The sequence below is a fragment of the Scardinius erythrophthalmus genome (assembly GCF_964197995.2).
Source record: "Scardinius erythrophthalmus genome assembly, chromosome: 12".
Lineage (NCBI taxonomy): Eukaryota > Metazoa > Chordata > Actinopteri > Cypriniformes > Leuciscidae > Scardinius > Scardinius erythrophthalmus.
The window spans coordinates 16,795,464-16,814,151 of NC_138232.1; the positions used below are offsets into that span (position 1 = coordinate 16,795,464).

The following is an 18,688-nucleotide window of genomic DNA, read 5'->3' on the forward strand; positions in this document are numbered from 1 at the left end:
GTAGATAAGAGAGTCGTGGTTGTTGATTACAAATTTAGTTGTGTTCCTAAACACTTACTGCACTTGATCAATGCAGTCAACTGCACTTGATCAATGCAGTCAACATCCACTAAAATGCAGTCAACTGCACTTGATCAATGCAGTCAACATCCACTAACCATGTAACTGTGCATAGTTAGCATTGATGGGACATTAAATCTCAGCCAACTAGGCAAACAGAAGGAGATGCTTCCCATATCTTTTGTTGTTGATGTCACAAGCCATTCGCCCAATTAAACTCGTGTAAATTCATCTGTATCTTGGTAAAAACTGCCAAATTAGACAGATGCCAAAATGGACTGGTAGAAAGACATATCCTTATTCTCAAACCATGAACACATTTTTGCAAGATAAAGGAAGCCAGACTGAATTAAATACTTTTTTATTTGCAGTGAGGATAAACCAACCACAATGTGTCTTGTGCATTGCATTTATGGCTTAATATATGAACTAATTAATAATACATTTCAGTGTTTGTCAAGTCTTCTGTCTGTCATACAATTTGACTAAAATGTATAGTCTTATTACTTAAAACACTGTACACAGATTTTTCCTTTAACCTTTACCCTGAAGATTTGAGTTTTCATCTTTAAATAGAATAAGACATTCATATTTCATATTTTCTAAATCTATATATTTTCTACTTTTATATTATTTTATTTTTATATGTACACTGTCGTTTAGTTTTTTTAAATGTTTTTGAAAGTCCTTTGTGCTCACCAAGGCATTTATATGATCAAAAATACAGTAAAAACATTAATACTGTGAAATATTATTACATTTAAAATAACTGTTTTCTATTTTAATATATTTTAAAATGTAATTTATTTCTGCGAAGGCAAAGCTACAATTCAGCATAATTTCTCCAGTGTTCAGTGTCACATGATCTTTCAGAAATAATTCTAATATGCTGATTTGGTGCTCAAGAAACATTATTATTATCAATGTTGAAAACAGCTGTGCTGCTTAATATTTCCATGAACACCTTGATAAAAAAAAAAAACATTTCAGGATTCTTTGATGAATAGATAGTTACAGTGAATAGACCAGCATTTATTATAATATAAATATTTTATAACATTATAAATAATGTCTTTACTGTAAATTTTTATCGAATTTAATGCATTCTTGCTGTATAAAAGTATTAATATCTTGAAAAAAAAATTGTACTGACCCCAAATGTGTTAGCTGTAGGTTTTTTTTGTGATTTCTACTCATGTGATATTAATACTTTATTTATAAATTTATCTCTTCATGCTTGTCCTAAAGTGTTGAATGTAGTGAATAAAATCTAAGGATTCTCCCATTTGCTCTCTTCCTCACTCTTCTCTCTCCCCTCCGAATGCATCACTCCATTTTTCTCTTTCATCTTCAGCAGAAGAGCTGTGCAGCTTGTAGAAATAGATATTGATGCAGTCTTCCTCAGGGGGTTTCACCACAAAAGTGCAAAAGCTGTTATTATAGCATGAGGAGCACTTCAGCTTCTTTTTTCTTCATGACTGATGTGTTGAGCAAACAAGAAGTTTCCTTCAGTGTCACTTTCTAATTATCACTGGTAAAAATGGTCTGTATTGATGTTTTGTCTTCTCTCTAATTTCAGATTTGACGGTAATTTTAATGCCAATGTTTCGAAGACCATCAGCTGTGATCGCCTCTCTCCTACTGTCAATAGCCGAGCTTTCAACCCAGGACGAGACCTCAACTCTGGTGTGTATCACATCACACACACACACACACACACACACACACACACACACACACACACACACACACACACACACACACACACACACACACACACACACACACACACAGACAGTGTCTTAGCTTCAAAAACCCAAAGCCAATTTTCACTTATCCAGCTGCTGCCATGGCAACCATTTGCAAAGAACAATATTGCTTTTCTGACGTCAAATCTTCAAAGATTTTTTGGCCTTTTGAGTGCGACGAAAATGAACAATGCTGTCGAATACGTGACCTTGCTCACTTGTGTGGGGAAATACTTTATTTTCTCTCCTCTCATCTCTGTTTTTATTCCTCCCTTTTTTACTGACCACAGCTTTGTACCTCTGTGCTCTTTTCCCCTTTATATCTGCTCTCTCACCAATCAGGAAGTGCATGTTTTTATCACTTTATACACTGAGCCAGTGTCAACACTTCCTCTTCATAATAGATACATCAGTGTTTTTGCAATGGGAAAGCCCCCCAAGCCTGCATAAGAATACATTTTTTACTAATTAAAATGCTATTTATTACAACAGAAAGTTTAAAACAACACACTGCACTGTCATTAAGATAGTCAATAAGTGAGTCAGTTGATTGAGTAACCACTATCATGGATTCAGCAAGTAGTGTGATTCCAACCAATAACTTGATTCCTTTTGATCAATTCTTTTAAAAGAACTAGATCATAAGAGTCATTTGTTTATTAATTGAATTAGATTGGTCCCCGTATAATATATTTTGCTAAAATGATCTAAAAGGGGGAATTAGGACAGGGTCCTTTAGGGCAAAACACACTGGACTACTTGTTGCCATGAATATTATTAGTCACTGAGTTAATTCAGTAACCACTATGATTGATTTAGCAAGAATTCCAACCGTGAATCAGATATTTCACTGGTCCCACTATTATACATTTTGCTATATAAATATCTAAAATGGCGCATATGGACTCCACTGAATTAATGAATCATTGTTTTTCAACCACCCTGATTCGTTAAATATGAGAGAAAGGGCATTGTAGAGTACAATAACAGCACAGCACAGCTCATGCTCAGGTTTAGCACTTTTCTTCTTTCAGCCACCTTGGTTCAGACTCTACCTCTTTTTGGCCTCATACACTCGCTCTTATACTCCAGAACAGATTATCTCAATTCATCTTCATACTGATGCTTGTTTTTGTAAGGCAGTCATCAGGAGTTCATGTTACTACTCTCCCTCCATTTGTCATTGAATACTGACCCCGCTAACTATGCAGGCAGTCATCAGTCACATCTGATCCCTGTTAGTCTAAACATTGATGAAAAGAGGAGGGGGGAGGGGAAAAGTGAAGAAACAATTAAGAGGGAGGAAAAACCTGGAGAATAGAGCGATAAAGCAGAGACGGAGAGAGAGAAAGATATGGTGTTGTGTTAGAGTGTGATGTGAAGTCTTTGATTTAGTTTTTAGGGTTAGTTCTTGTTTCCCAACATTCCCCATGGCAATGTCCTTTGTTTCACCTTTTACTCCTCTTCACATCTCCAGCTTTTTATTTTCCAGAGTTCTTTAAGAGTTATCTTGAATGTCACAAGGCTGTGTCATTACTGATATATATTATTTAAGCACTGGTGCTAGAAAAGTACATTCTATTGGGATCATGAATATATATATCATAGTGTATATAAATTCATTCGTTTTCAGTTAGCCTTCATTTGCCAAGCTAATCAGCTTAGCCTACTAGCTTAGCATAGTGCTAACTGGTTAAGGAAAGCAATTTTGCTTTGCTAGAATGAGATATCGTTATTGATAATGCTACTGTTTTGATCAGGCATTGAGGCTAATATTTTATGACGGATAAGATCTTGCAGCATGCTATGATTTGGGACACTAATTCTTATCGTGCATACCATTTATGCTCAAGGACTGCTAGAGACACCACAAGGTTCATCGGTGTTGCTGAGGAGATGCTCTAATGCCCATTTCTTTGCTCTTTTAGTAAAAATATGCAAATGCAAAGATTTTTGGAGTTAAAAATAAACCAGGAAAGTGACAGCACTGTAGAGGGAGAAGAAATATAACAGTCGGTGGAGATTTAATGGGGAATGAAGGGATAGAGGAAATGAAAGGGTGTCACGTCATGACTCTGCTTCTCTGCTACTCTAAACACTGGATGGGGGATTAAGCACTCTGGGGCGGCACATGTGTATGATTTTTAAAGCTGTCAACATGCTGCAAAGTTCCTGTTTATACATTGGGTGGAGATTGATGGATAATTTGTGGTTCGTGCTTTGCATCCATTTTTCTTACTCTGTAGGTTTCTACAGCAATTTGATTAACTATGTTTATTTTGATCTGAATTGGGAATGGCTGTTCCGTGTCTCTGTGGGACCTAATGCTATAGCATTTACTTTAAAAAACATTACATTACATTACATTACATTACATTATATTATATTATAAATTACATTACATTACATTACATTACATTATATTATATTATATATGTGCCATGTATTCTTTGACATGTTGAATCACTCAAACCACTTACAGATGTTTACTGCATGTTTAAGTGGAATATATGAATCACAGGTCATTTTTTTGACCTGAGTAACCTCTCTTTGCACACATTCATCCTCTTTATACGACTCAATCCTTTTTTTAATTTTTTTTTTTACTTTGGGTCTAAAAGATCCAAGTAATCTTGCTTAAGTACATTCTGGAATGGATCATACATATAAACAGATATATCTTGAATGCTTCCACTGCTTGTATTCCTTCTTTTCCTGTCTTTTCTTGTTCTTTCCCCCACTTTCCTTCACATCCCGGCTCCTGTTAAGTAAATAAACGCTTGAATTGATGGCTGCAGAGTGGTGATCGCTTTGCTTCTCGAGTGTTTGGAAAGGATCAGCTTGTCTGGGCTCCGGCCGTCACACAGCTGGGGCCTGTTCAACTGACACGAACTCTACAGCTGCCTCCTTAAAGTGCACACAGCATTCATAAAGATACATGTTGCATGGCATATTAAATTAGTTATGGATGATTGTCTTCTGCAGTTTGTGATATGTAGCTACTACTATGTGGCAGAATGCTTGAAATACATCTACTTTACACATTGATACATGACTTGACATGTAGTGATTGAGATTGACATTTAATGCACAACATACAGTCAACAGGTTATTATCCAAAATATAAACCCAGTATTCTTTTGTTTGTTTGTTTGTTTATTTTATTTCATTTCATTTCATTTCATTTCATTTTAGAACAGGCCACAGACTGATAAAACAGATATTAAACTTTTCAAACTGTTCTTGCTTTCTCATTGACTGTAGTGCTGGCAGACAACCTCAAGTCCAATCCCGGGATCAAGTGGCAGTATTTCAGCTCAGAGGAGGGCATTTTCACTGTGTTTCCTGCTCACAAGTTCCACTGCAAGGGCATATACGAGCACAGGAGCAGGTACAAAAGTCTCTCTCTCTCTCTCTCTCTCTCTCTCTCTCTCTCTCTCTCTCACACACACACTCTCACACACTCACACACACACACACACACACACACACACACACACACGCACACACACACACACACACACACACACACACACACACACACACACACACACACACAGAGTCCTTTAATTTTCCACTCCAAACACTCATATACCCTACAGCAATGTATTGAAACCCTCGATGCACTATGGTTATCATTGCATTTAGGGCATACTTGGCTATGAGATTATCTTTATTTTTTTAACTTTCCTCTTTCAATAAAATTCAAACACACATTCATACTTCATCCAAGTATTTGTCTGCACAGCCTATTTAAAAAAAGCTATTCAGGCTGATTACATGATCAAATATTTTTGTATAAATCTGCATTTTGTGTTAATAGGATATAATTTAATATATGTACAACTTTTTATTGTCATATGTTAGTCCACTTAAGAAGCTTCAGCCAAGAACATAAAGGGATTGTTCACCCAAAAGTGATAATTCTGTCTTGATTTCTTCACCCTCATGTCGTTCCAAATCCGTAAGACTTTCGTTCATCTTCAGAACACAAATTTAGATCTTTAAATGAAATCTGAGAGCTTTCTGTCCCTCCATTGACAGCTATGCAACTAACTCTTTGACGCTTCAAAAAGTTCAGAGATCGTAAAACTAATCCATATGACTTGAGCGGTTTAGTCCAAATTTTCTGAGACTCGATTGCTTCACATAATGAACACATGAACAGAAGCTCAACTGAACCTGCTTAACACACGAGAATGAACCTCATTGGTTCTTGCAGAAGCTCAAACGTGCTGCGTAACACACGAGAATGAACCTCATTGGTTCTCGCACATCAAGCAAACATGTTGAGCTTCATATGGATTCGTTTTAAGATCTCTTTATGAACTTTTTGAAGCGGCAAAGTGTCAGTTGTGTAGCTGTCTATGGAGAGACAGAAAGCTCTCAGATTTCATCAAAAAGATCTTCGTTTGTGTTCAGAAGATGATTAAAGTTCTTACGGATTTGGAACGACACCAGGGGGAGTAATTAATGACAGAATTTTCATTTTTGATTGAACTAACCCTTTTAGTCCTTATTTGCAAAAAAAAACAAAAAACAAATAAAAGGAGTAATTTTCTCCTTGAGAAATCGAGACAAAAGTTTTTGTTCTTTATATAAATTTTTATATAAATATTTCTCTCCCCAACTCACGCTGTCATGGGCACCTCTGAATTTGCCGTCTTGTGTGGCAGGGGGTAAATTACATTCTAGGGAGGCCTTTTACATCTGTTTAACTTGGTTACAATAGCTCCCAAGCCCTTGACTGGAATGCAGGGTCGCCCCTAATAAACCCCACTGGAATCTGCCACCCAGTATTGTGGGCACTGTGTGCCTGTGCTGAAAGATGGGCTCATTTCTGCTGCCGTTCCCACAGCTTCTCTCCTCCTGCTGGAGATACACTGCTACTCACAGGTTTTCAACCACTTATAGGATGTATACGAGATTTAGGCAATATAGCTTTCATTGTAAATGCTGTACTTGAATTCTGACAGTTAGTGTTGGAGTTGAAAAGGGTTTCCAAAAACAACACAATAGAGTGCAGGATCTCTTGCACAAACACTGTAGTGAAGAGAGCGGGAATAACGCCAGGACTTCACTTGGCTTCCTGCCGTCAGAGTCCAGGAAAAGTCATTCTGCAGCGTTCTTGGTGACTGTAAATCTTTGTGTCTGTGTGTTGGCAGGCCTGTGTATGTTTCAGCCGTAAGGCCACAGTCGAAACATATTGTAGTGATCATAGACCACGGTGCCTCTGTCACTGAGACCCAACTCCAGATCGCCCGTGACGCTGCGCTAATCATCCTCAATTCCATCGATGAACATGATAAAGTAAGGAAGTGACATCATTGCCATCATCAATCACATTCCACTGATTACATTTTTTTTTTTTAGCACTCAACCTCTATTTTTTTCCTCAGATCTCAGTGTTGACGATAGCAGATGCTGTTCGCTCCTGCTCTCTGGATCAGTGCTACAAGAGCTTCCTTTCGCCTGCTACCAGCGAGACTAAGAGGAAAATGAGCACCTTCATCAACAACATTAAAGCTTCTGAAAGCCCTACCCAGCATGCACTGGGCTTCCAGAAAGCCTTTCAGTTGTTGAGAAACACAAGCAGTGTCTCCAGACAGCTGACTAGTAAGAGACCAAGCTTTTGTACAGGATCTTTTTTTATGCATTTTTAGTTTATGTTTAAAAAATACCTTGCTTGCACATTAATTGAATAAATAGGAGGCAACGGAATGGCCAAATGGAAAAATATTTAGTAGTCTTTTAATGGTCGTAACCATTTTAATCACAAATCACTGGTCACGAAATTTGCAATGATTGCACACATACTGTAGATAAAGTAACTTAATGTCTTTGCATTTTGGGCAGGAGCATTGTCTTGTTGAAAAATAACATCCGGTCATTCCTCTTCATTTGTGCGAAGCAAGCCATTCTGAAATATTCTCCTGTACTCCCCAGTGAAGTAGCTCACTAATTCCAGCAGCTAAAAAGATTCCCCTCACAATGACAGCTCTTCCTCCATTCTTCTCTGTGGTAGAGATCATTTATTATTATATTTCTCACCAGATTTTCGAAGATGCCAATAACTCCAATATTCTGCCAACAACTTAATTCTGTCTTTGATGTTTTTCTGAGACGGCAATAGCTTTTTAAGCAGTGCATTTGCTTAAATTGCACTAATTTCCTGACCAAAAATTTGTGGTTAAGACAATTAAAAGCTTTTTCCCAGGAGTGTATTACCTTCATTTATAAAGATTAACTTATCACACATAAGTTTTATATAAAACATTTTATTGGGGCAGAATGTCATGTTTTAAATATAAAAAAATTATAAAAATGGATCCAGTTTGTGATTGATTTATATATTTTAATATTTACTGGCCAAGTCACATTTATCTAAAAGAAATATGTAAGATTTTATTTCAGTCAAAAATGTGTATATATATTATTTTTAATAAATATGTAGACTTAAAAACTAAGATGATGTGCCTCAGAATTGATTCTGTGAACTGAGATATATTTACTGGATTAAAACATGTTAGCCTAGGTCTCCTTTGTTTAATTGTGAGTGGTCTGAAATTCTCCCTTGATGGCAGTTATTATATTCAACATGATTGATTATTGATCATCTTCCTCCTCACAGACACCGACATGGTGATAATCTACCTGTCATCAGGCATCACTTCCCGAGACTCATCTGAGCACGAAAAGAGAGCAACCTTGAGTGTGGTAAAAGATGAGAACCGCCACCTCAACAACTCTGTCATGATCCTCACCTACGCTCTCATGAACGGTGAGATATCGCCAAGGAGCGCGGCTTTTTATTGGCTCTTTGTCTCGTAGCCGGTGTGGGGCTCATAGCGAACACCTGTGAGCATGTTTGTGCATTTTCAAAACATGCCCAGCTGTTTTTACCCCTTCATCTTTCTTCTGCTCTTTGTATGTGTATTTGTGTCTACCGTAAGAAACCTCTCTCCATTATATTGCTCTCCTCAGCTGTTCCTCTCCCCGCATGTATTAGCTTTCCATTAGCATACATTACTTTGGCATCATGAAAATTAAAATCGAGATCATCGAAAAGAAGAAAGAGAAATGTGACAATACATCAAAGGGCCACTCAGTGACATGAAAGAGTGAGAAAGGCTTTTTTCATGCATTAGATGACTCAGACATATGATTCAGATTGATTAGCTTGGCAGTGCAGAAGAGGGTTATGCTACTTTGACTGGCTATTTGGAGGCTCTTAAGGACACACACACTGGAAATTACTCATATGTCCTTGTTTATTTGAAGTCTGGTTCATTTATGACAAGTTGTATTATATTCACATATTAAAACCTGTCACAGTGTCAGATTAATAGACTGAAGTGTTGAAATTCACGTCCAGTCCAATAACAGTTCAACAGAATTGAATGTTACTCCAAAAGTAAAAGACTGACTAGCAAAAACTTCCATTTCTTCTGTTAGAGGTCCAAACCCACCATTCTGTGATTTTTAGCTCTGTGGTTAAGTAATCCATGTGGGATATGAATGGCCTTTTATTACTGCAGTCTAAATGGGCTGGAGAAACAAATCCTGTACAATATCTGTGATATATGTACAAATTTGAGGCTGATATTAGCTTTGTTCCAAAACCCAGTGAGTGCACAAGAGACATATTAAGTACAAATGTCCATTTTAATTGGAACTATTGTATCACCGTCCTCAGAAGGAGTAACGGGACTCAAGGAGCTGGCCTTCTTACGAGACCTGGCCGAACAGAACTCCTTGAAGTACGGCTTTCCAGATCGTTCCGCCCTGCCCGTCGTGAAGGGCAGTATGATGGTTCTGAATCAGCTCAGTAACCTGGAGACCACAGTAGGCCGCTTCTACATCAACCTCCCCAATCGAATGATCGACGTGGCCTCCTTCAGCTTGCCTTATGCGGACCAGATGGGAGACGGTAAGTTAAGATCTTGAACTTGGCATAAAGCTCATGTCTGGCACACTAACATTCCTTCTGACAGACCATATGCACTCAGAAGACCTCAGCAGAAATGGCTCTGCAACAGAAAGTTTCCATGGTAATATATATACTGTAAGCTTAAACTATAATTAAAGCCAAAAATCACAAATGCGAAATATGCTCTTATGGGACTGATAGACAGGAATGCAGTCTGATGAAATTATAGCTTGATTGGAAATGATGCATAATATAGGTTTGCTCACAAGTGATGTTTGCCTTGATTTTATAAAAGGTCTCGCATGTAATTTTCTACATTCTGATAAAACTGTATTAGGCTGTGATGGAAATGCACCACATAAGGAACAGTCATTATTAGATTTTACATGTAAAACGTAATGTTTTTATCAAAAATAGTTTGGATTAATTTAAAGACATTTTAAAAGTAGTAAAATAAATGATGTTGTCTTGGAAAGTGTTAATATGACCTTCATATAAAAAAGCAAGAAGCTGAAATTTGTTTATATCTGTTTTTAAAATCTATTTTAAAAATCAGCCCCTGTGACAATGTGCCCAAAGTTAAAAAATAAACACCCATATCTGCTTAAAACTTTAATTGTTACTTTTGAGTATTGTTGATCTTTTGGCAATGGCTTGTACATCACAGTTAATACTATTTCTTCATGAATTACTGTTTGCATAGTTTGACGACTTAGCATGGGGATAGACTAAAAGGAACTTCCTCTGTTTTTTCCATTTGTAGGTTTCATAATGACCGTCAGCCGGCCATGCTACTTTGGAAACTTGTTGTTGGGTGTAGTTGGAGTGGACGTGAATCTGGCTTACATACTGGAGGACGTCACCTACTACCAGGACTCCCTGGCCTCATATACATTCCTCATAGACAATAAAGGTAGGGAGATACATGTGGTGGTGATTGTTTTAAGTGGTTCCATGAGCCAAAATGAGCCAATTGCTGTTAATCTGTTTGCTTCACTTCAGCTTGACTTTCTCACTTCATCCTGAATTGGGAGGTCTGATCTTCAGTGACTCAAAAGCACTGGACTGAAGGCCATTGACCTTTTAACAGTCCATTAGGGGAATCGGCTGTCCCATATTGGGCGGTTCTGAGCCAACATGGCTGACATTACGCCAGTTTTTTGAAGTAGGAACAACAAAACTCTGTGGATTTTAACTTTTCAATGAGAACAGATGATGATGAAAAATGTTTTTCTTTCTACCCGTCAATCCTTTCTACCAAAAATGAAATTAAGTATGGTTGGCTTTCATTTACTCTTCATCCGGCTCTAAACAACATATTTTAGTTTTTCCATGACTTCACCCAGGAGCGTGAAGTGTTTCTGAATTTACAAAGCTGTTAACCTCCATTTAATACATATTAAAACAATTAGATAAGCCCACCAGAAATTGCTTCTTTGCGCTAAAAGGGTGTGTTGTGTTACATATGTAATAAAACCAGGGTTATTATCTGTTCCTGAGAGTATACAGTCTGTCGTAATGACTGGGATAATGAAGTGGCACCTGCTGTCTCCAGCTGTTCAGTAAAGAGACGGGTTAGCAGCACTGCCTCTCAGTGCTTTTTAAAATCTAAGCTTCATGCAATTTCAAGGGTTTATGTAACCTAGTAGTTGAAAATCTTGACTGGTATCTAAAAAGGTTGCAGATTCAAGCCTCACAGTGTTAGCACATTGTTCTTAACACCTACTACAATTAAAAAAACATAGTATAGTCATAACAGGCAGCATAGTCATAGCTTGCAAGTAAAAGTTATTCATTACATATGAAACAGCAAAAAAAGTTAATGTAATTATTCAATTGTATAAATTCTAAGGGTCATGAAATGTTGTTGTTGTTGTTGTTGTTGTTTTTTAGTTTTTTTTGGTGCACACCAATATAATTTTTTTTCAACTAAATAAAATAAAATGTATGTTACTCACTTTTGAATATCTTACAGGCTACACCCTCATGCACCCGTCACTCACCCGTCCATACCTGATGACTGAAGCTCCTCTCCATACGGACATCATCCACTATGAGAACATCCCAGGGTTTGCTGCTGTGCGTCAAAATATCCTCAGGTGAGTGTTCATGGGATTTCCAGTTGTTAGTACGGTTTGCCGTGTTACTCACATGATTGCTAAGCTCATGTTGTGTGTTTCCTATTAGTCTTCCCCTGGGGAGCCAGGTCATTGCTGTGCCTGTCAACTCTTCTCTGTCTTGGCACATGAACCGCCTACGTGATCCCAGTCGAGATGCCTACAATGTCAGCTACGCCTGGAAATTGGTACGCTATTCCTTTATAGGGGCACAAATGTTGGCTTAGAGGGAGAACTAGACTGTGTAGAATGACTATACTACTCTTTGTCAGTGTTATTTTGTCATTTTATTTATTCTTATATGCATTTTGTTTTTTATTAGAGAAGTCTTTGATTAGAGAAGAATCTTAGGTCACACTTTAGATTAGGGTCCAATTTTCAGTATTAATTAATTTTGCCTCAATAAACTCATAATTACTGCTTATTAATAGTTAGTAAGTTTAGGAATTGGGTTGGATTAAGGGATGTACAATATGCTCATGCAGAATAAGGCATTAAGATGTGCTTTATAAGTACTAATAAACAGTCATTATCCTAGTGATATGCATGCTAATAAGCAACTAGTGAATAGTGAGAACTGGACCATGAACTAAATTGTTACCGAACTTTTTTTGTACACATCTCTCATTTCTCTTATCTTGATCTCTAATTTGCAGGTTCAGGATACTTCGTTTATTTTGTGCATAGTTTATGTTCAGCCGGAGATCCCGGTGAAGCAACTGAAAAATCTGAACACGGCACCCAGCAGCAAACTCCTGTACCACCGCCTGGATCTGCTGGGGCAACCCAGCTCCTGCCTCCACTTTAAACAGCTCGCTACAGTTGGTAAGCTCAGACTAAACATCAACGTAAGCTTTGCATATTGTGTAAAAAAAAAAATCTTGGTAACCCGAAGGTTGCAGGCTCAAGCAAGGTACCTAACCCCCAATCGCTCCCCGGGCACCACAGAAAAAATGGCTGCCCACTGCTCCGGGTGTGTGTCCACGGTTTGCAGTGTGTGTTCACTACTCACTGCTCCTAATGTTTGTGCACTAACTTGGATGGCTTAAATGCAGAGGACAAATTCTGAGTGTGGGTTATCATCCTTGGCCTTCGCATTTCACTTTCACCTTTTCAGTTTACAAAAAAAAAAAAAATAGTGCATGGTATTCCCATAGTTGTTTGGACATGTACCATGCAGAGCTTGCATTTCTCAGTATCTTATTTAAAGATCATTTATTTCTAAATCAAATCCAGATTGGACATTTACCAAAACTCTTTTGCATGCTTGCTCAACAAATGAATTTGGTAACACTTTATGTTGCTGTGTCCTTGTTACACGTTAAATGTAGTTACTGTAGTAATAAATATAAGTTATGCATAATTTAATACTAATCCTAAACCAAACCCTATTCCTAACCATTAGCCTATAGTAATTACATTTAGTTAATTAATTTTACTCAGTACTTAAATATATAGTAAATACACTGAAACAAGGACACCTTAAAATCATGTGTAACCATGATTTTACCAACATAAGCCAAAAAAAAAAAAAAGACAAACATTGCAGAAGGCAGCTGGTCAGCAGCAAAATTATCTTTTAGTTAAAGTTTTTTTTTATTGTTGAATTATTGTAATTACATATTTGTTTTCTTTCTTTAAAAGGAACTGAATGTGGTAATGTTAACTCCTGAAAAATAGACAGCCACGCTCAAAAGATTGGGGTTGGTAAGACTTATTGAATGTTTTTAAAAAGAAGTCTCACCAAGTCTGTTTTTTTTTTTATCAAAATGCATTTTTTTTTTCTGTTGCAATGTAAAAGCCTTCTATCTCTTGCTGAATAAAAGTGTTCATTTCTTTCCCAAAAAATGTTTACTGACCCCAAACTTTTGAACTATAGTGACTATTGTTACTAAGAGATGATTAATAATGGTTTGGTTAGGGGCTAATATAATTAAACCGCAGAACTGATTCATCTCTTCTTTTTTTTTTTTCTCAGAGAGTCCCACGGTGATGTTGTCCGCTGGTAGTTTCTCCTCTCCATATGAGCACTTGAGTCAGCCGGAGACCAAGCGCATGGTGGAGCACTACACTGCTTACTTGAGTGACAACACCCGGCTCATAGCCAACCCGGGCCTTAAGGTACACAACCACACACTTACTGACCCATCTCAGCAATACATGTTTCGTAGCCAACCAGGGAATGACTCAATCATGGTTAGTTTCTCAGTCCTAATTGGCAGTTCTCTTTAATTCTGCTTTTTCATTAGGGAAATGCAGTGCACCACTCAATATGATTCTCTGATAAGTAGAATTCTTTAACACCCCCCTCCTTTGGTCTTCCAGTCTTCTGTGAGGAATGAGGTGATGGCCACCAGTCACGTGACAGATGAATGGATGAGTCTTATGGAGATGAGCAGCCTCAACTGCTACATTGTGAGGCGTTACATAGCAACGCCCAATGGGGTGCTGCGGATTTACCCCGGTTCGCTCATGGACAAAGCCTTCGATCCCACCAGGAGGCGATGGTAAGATTTGAGCCTCAGGATGGAGGTCTTCAAACTCCTAGTGGGACACTGGTGAACAGTTCTCACAGTCTGTTGAGCAAACCGTCAGATTCCCAAGGAGTTATTTTGAGTTCATATGCAGCCATACACGCACCTCAAATGAGGGTGTATTTTTTTAATACAAAGATTGTATGATCCTAAACTTTAATAAATTCGTAATTTCTGTTTAAAATGTGGTTTAACACATTTTTGACCTTTTTGTCTTTTAGGTACCTACATGCTGTAGCCAATCCTGGTCTCATCACTTTTACTGGACCCTACCTGGATGTTGGTGGGGCGGGCTATGTGGTCACCATTAGCCACACCATCCATGCCTCAAGGTCAGTTGTTTAAGGGTTAAACGTGTTGGAGAGACAGTGTCTTCGAGTCAAAAAGCTTGAGAGCCACTGGTTTAAACACATGATTTTATGGATTAAACTAGCATTCATTTATTGACATCCTTTAATCATTCTCAAGATGTTTGCTTTTCCCTACAATGAAATGGCTGATGCTACTGTCAAGCTCTTAAAATTACTAAAATAAAGCACCATGCTATCATAAAAGTAGTCCATATGTCTTGTGCACTATGTAACAAGTCTTCTGAAGTCATACAATAACTTTATGTGAAAAGTCTTTTTTTATTCCATATCAAATCTCATTTACACACATTCAGACCTCACACGCCATGAGAAATGCAAAATGCCATGAATGTGAACTCTCCCTTTAATGTAAAAATTGAGCAAATTAATTGCGCAACTAATTTTGTCACTTTTTCTTAAATGGCAAAAAAAAATTCTGTCTAGTTGAAGAATGCATAGCATATATAGTACGTAATAGTACCTGTTGCTATTGAAAAACAACTGCCTTATCACTGTCGGCTTTGTGCTTAGTACAGTGTGTGTATATAGTCGTGTGTGTTTAGAGATATGATGAAGCTGTTTGAAACTGGCAGTGCTCCAGAATGTCTGGTGTAGATAAAGTATGTTTTCCCTTCATGTTTTCCAATCAGTTCTCTCTTAAGAGGAGGAAATGAGAAAAGATGGAGTGTGTGATCTGATATAAAGCTCCATTGCGGTGACCCATGATATTGTAGATCTCCTCATCCTTCATATTGTTCAACACACTTATCTGCCTCCTTTCCCAGTTCCCAAATGGCCTCTGGTTACACGGTAGCGGTTATGGGTATTGACTTCACTTTGCGCTACTTCTACAAAGTTCTGCTTGATCTTCTGCCCATCTGCAACCAAGACAAGGGCAACAAAATCCGGTAAGGCTTTCCCACTGACCCCAACCACCCCCTCATCTAATTTCTGTTGGGTTCTTCTCAAACTCTCTAGTGCCTGCCAAGACCCCAGTGTGCCGGCAGTGGTGTCCAGCGTAGTGCCTGAAGCTATCGATGCCCCACGGAGGCTCTTTAAAGCTCTTTCAAATGAAACTAATCAGATTTGCTTCTGTTGGAAAAGAGGCATTCACTTAGTCTTCTCTGCATGATTCTAAGCTCGCTCTTTTATGATAGAAGGGGATGGAATGAGAAAGATCTGAGGTAGGGATCAAGAAACAGTGAGGGAGGGGTGAACATAGAGAGAGGGGAGAGATAAGAAGGGAAAAGTTTAAAGACTGGAACAATGATACTTATTTTGTATTTATCTAATAGTATTGAGTGGTGCTTGCCCATGCAAAAGTCGCAGCAACAATACTAGGATGTTGTGGTGGTAGTCAAGGTGGCGTTATTGCTAGGTGGTTGCTTATGATATCCTAGTTGCAGAATAAATGAGTGCCAAGTTAAAAGGGATGCACTACTAAATATTTGAGCATGCACCATTACACTTTTTTTTTTTTAAAACATAACTAAACAAATATATTTATTAAGCAGACTGATCAGTGAGCTCATGTTTTGTGCGACAGACCCTGATACTGTATACATTATGATGTTAACGGTTACACTCCTTTACATTTTAAGAGAGAGAGTGATGCATGAATAGACGGCGTCTTTGCAGCTTTTTAGCACTTTCTCATGTGCGTTAATTCAAATATAAAATAAAAAAATAAATTCCAGTATATTTTATTTATTGCCCCTGTCTAATCTTATATGCAGTTCCTGAATATTTCATATTTGCATATTTAAATATATTATTTAGATCTGTGGTTCTGAACCGGGGAACAAAATTTAAGTTGACCTAAATGTTTTAAAACAAGACAAACCTAAAACAACTAAAAATCAAGATACTTCTTAATTTAATTCACCTAAATTTCTGGAATTCTACAATTAATGATTTTTTAAAAATGATCTTGATTCCTTATTTCTGTCAATTAAAAAAAGGGGCTTCGAATATATATCTATTATTGCTTATATATAACTATAATTGATTTCATGATTAGTATCATATTCAAATGTAAATCTGATTTATGTAGTCACTAAGGCATCTATTCACTAGTAATCACTAAGCCCCTAGTGTGCACTATGTCCAAGTTGCCAATGGCCGGATCGACCATATATATGCCTTTAAATGCAAGTCTAAGTCTATGCACGTTTTTAATTTGCCATGTCCAATCTCTTATAAAAATAATGACACACCTCCTCAACAAGCCGCACAATTTGCTCTAGCATTCATGTGTGCAGGACACAACGTTCTAACCTTAAGAATTAGCAATAGTAATGCTTGCCTTTGCAAGCACGGCAGATAAACCCTACTGATGCAATATATAAATGCCATGGAAGAAACGGAGTAAGATTTTCAGGACTGACTGAAAGACACAAAGGGAGATAAGCTGATTAGGGCTGCATTCCAGACACATCCTGTTATGTTAGGTGCCAGTGCCCCCTTCTTTTCTCTCTCTTTTACCCTTCCCTCTCATTCCTCTCTTCCCTCCCTTTTTCTTAACTCTATTTCTACCAGTTCGTCTCTCTCTTTGTCCCTCTTCACGCTCTCTCTGTCTCTTTATCTGTCTGTGCCGTGGAGGCCTCAGTGTTCTTTGAGTTTTCAGTGCTATGGTCATTAAACCGGATTAGTGAAGTGGAATGCCTCAGTGTGCCACACAATAATGTTCTGAACTGCAGATGGTACTCTATGAACATACAGGAAGCCATCTACTGTTTCCTTCCACCTTTCCCCTCTAAATGTCATCTTGGATCTGTGTACTGGCTCTGGTTGCTTGATCCTGTTTGTCTTGGTCTTTATATATATATTTGTGTAGGTGTTTTATCATGGAGGACAGAGGATATCTGGTGGCCCATCCGACCCTGATCGATCCGAAGGGCCACGCTCCTGCAGAACAGCAACATATTACTCATAAGGTAAGGAACTGTGGATCTCAGGCCTAACTTTACCACTCTTAAACAAGAAAAGTTTTTTTTTTTTTTTTAAGTTTATGTTTTTGCCCTGAGGAAAATGGGACTGGTTTTCATATTTAGCCATATTATATTCAATGTCTGGTAATGAAACTAAAAAAGAAAACAAGCTTCTTGAGTTCATATGCTTATTTTCTCCTGTTTTGTTTGGCTTTAGGAGCCTCTAGTGGCCAATGACATTCTTAACCACCCCAACTTTGTGAAGAAGAACCTGTGTAACAGTTTCAGTGATCGTACCGTGCAGCGTTTCTACAAGTTCAACACCAGCATTGTGGTGAGTGGAGTCACATTAATAATGTCATACAAAGCTACTGAAACTTCAATTTTAAGGGACAATCCCATAATTTTTACAATAAGGTTAGTCAGTTTCTTTTATTAATGATGTTTGGCCGCCACCTAGTGGAGGTTAATAGCAGCTTTAAGTTGTGGCTTTTTATTCAGAAACTGTATGTATAGAGTGAAAGACTTACGAAATCAAATAATTCTTTTTGCCTTTCTGTGTGTTTGTGATTTTTAAGGGTGATCTGACAAACCTAGTGCATGGCAGTCATTGCTCAAAGTACCGGCTCACCCGAATCCCAGGAACCAATGCGTTTGCTGGCATTGTGAATGAGACCTGTGATTCACTGGCCTTCTGTGCTTGCAGTACTGTGGATCGGCTCTGTCTTAACTGCCACAGGTAATGTTTAACTTCTGCAGCAGAACTTTTATTAATTTATGGAAATGTTAAGGCATAGCTTTATTTATACTACCGTTCAAAAGTTTGGGGTCAAGTAAGGTTTTTGTTTTAAATGTTTTTGAAAGAAGTATCTTATGCAGTTTTAGTGAAACTGCATTTATTTGATAAAAAAAATGCAGTAAGAACTGTAATATTGTGAAATATTATTACAATTTAAAATAACTGTTTTCTTTATTTTAATACATTTTAAAATATAATTTATTTAATTGATGGAAACGCT

General features: G+C 37.6%; 1 protein-coding gene across 1 annotated transcript in view; it reads left to right on the top strand.

Annotated features, from left to right (window-relative positions):
- The window catches only part of cachd1 (cache domain containing 1), a 74,189-nt gene that overhangs the window by 42,605 nt on the left and 12,896 nt on the right, over positions 1 to 18,688 (top strand). The window contains exons 4-20 of the mRNA XM_081380614.1: positions 1,640 to 1,746; positions 5,073 to 5,199; positions 6,974 to 7,118; positions 7,208 to 7,424; positions 8,440 to 8,589; positions 9,505 to 9,738; positions 10,502 to 10,651; positions 11,714 to 11,837; positions 11,926 to 12,043; positions 12,512 to 12,680; positions 13,834 to 13,976; positions 14,181 to 14,362; positions 14,611 to 14,721; positions 15,525 to 15,647; positions 17,576 to 17,675; positions 17,887 to 18,003; positions 18,248 to 18,408. Of these exons, the coding sequence (XP_081236740.1) occupies positions 1,640 to 1,746; positions 5,073 to 5,199; positions 6,974 to 7,118; positions 7,208 to 7,424; positions 8,440 to 8,589; positions 9,505 to 9,738; positions 10,502 to 10,651; positions 11,714 to 11,837; positions 11,926 to 12,043; positions 12,512 to 12,680; positions 13,834 to 13,976; positions 14,181 to 14,362; positions 14,611 to 14,721; positions 15,525 to 15,647; positions 17,576 to 17,675; positions 17,887 to 18,003; positions 18,248 to 18,408 (2,478 nt within the window). The remainder of the gene's footprint in view (positions 1 to 1,639; positions 1,747 to 5,072; positions 5,200 to 6,973; positions 7,119 to 7,207; positions 7,425 to 8,439; positions 8,590 to 9,504; positions 9,739 to 10,501; positions 10,652 to 11,713; positions 11,838 to 11,925; positions 12,044 to 12,511; positions 12,681 to 13,833; positions 13,977 to 14,180; positions 14,363 to 14,610; positions 14,722 to 15,524; positions 15,648 to 17,575; positions 17,676 to 17,886; positions 18,004 to 18,247; positions 18,409 to 18,688) is intronic.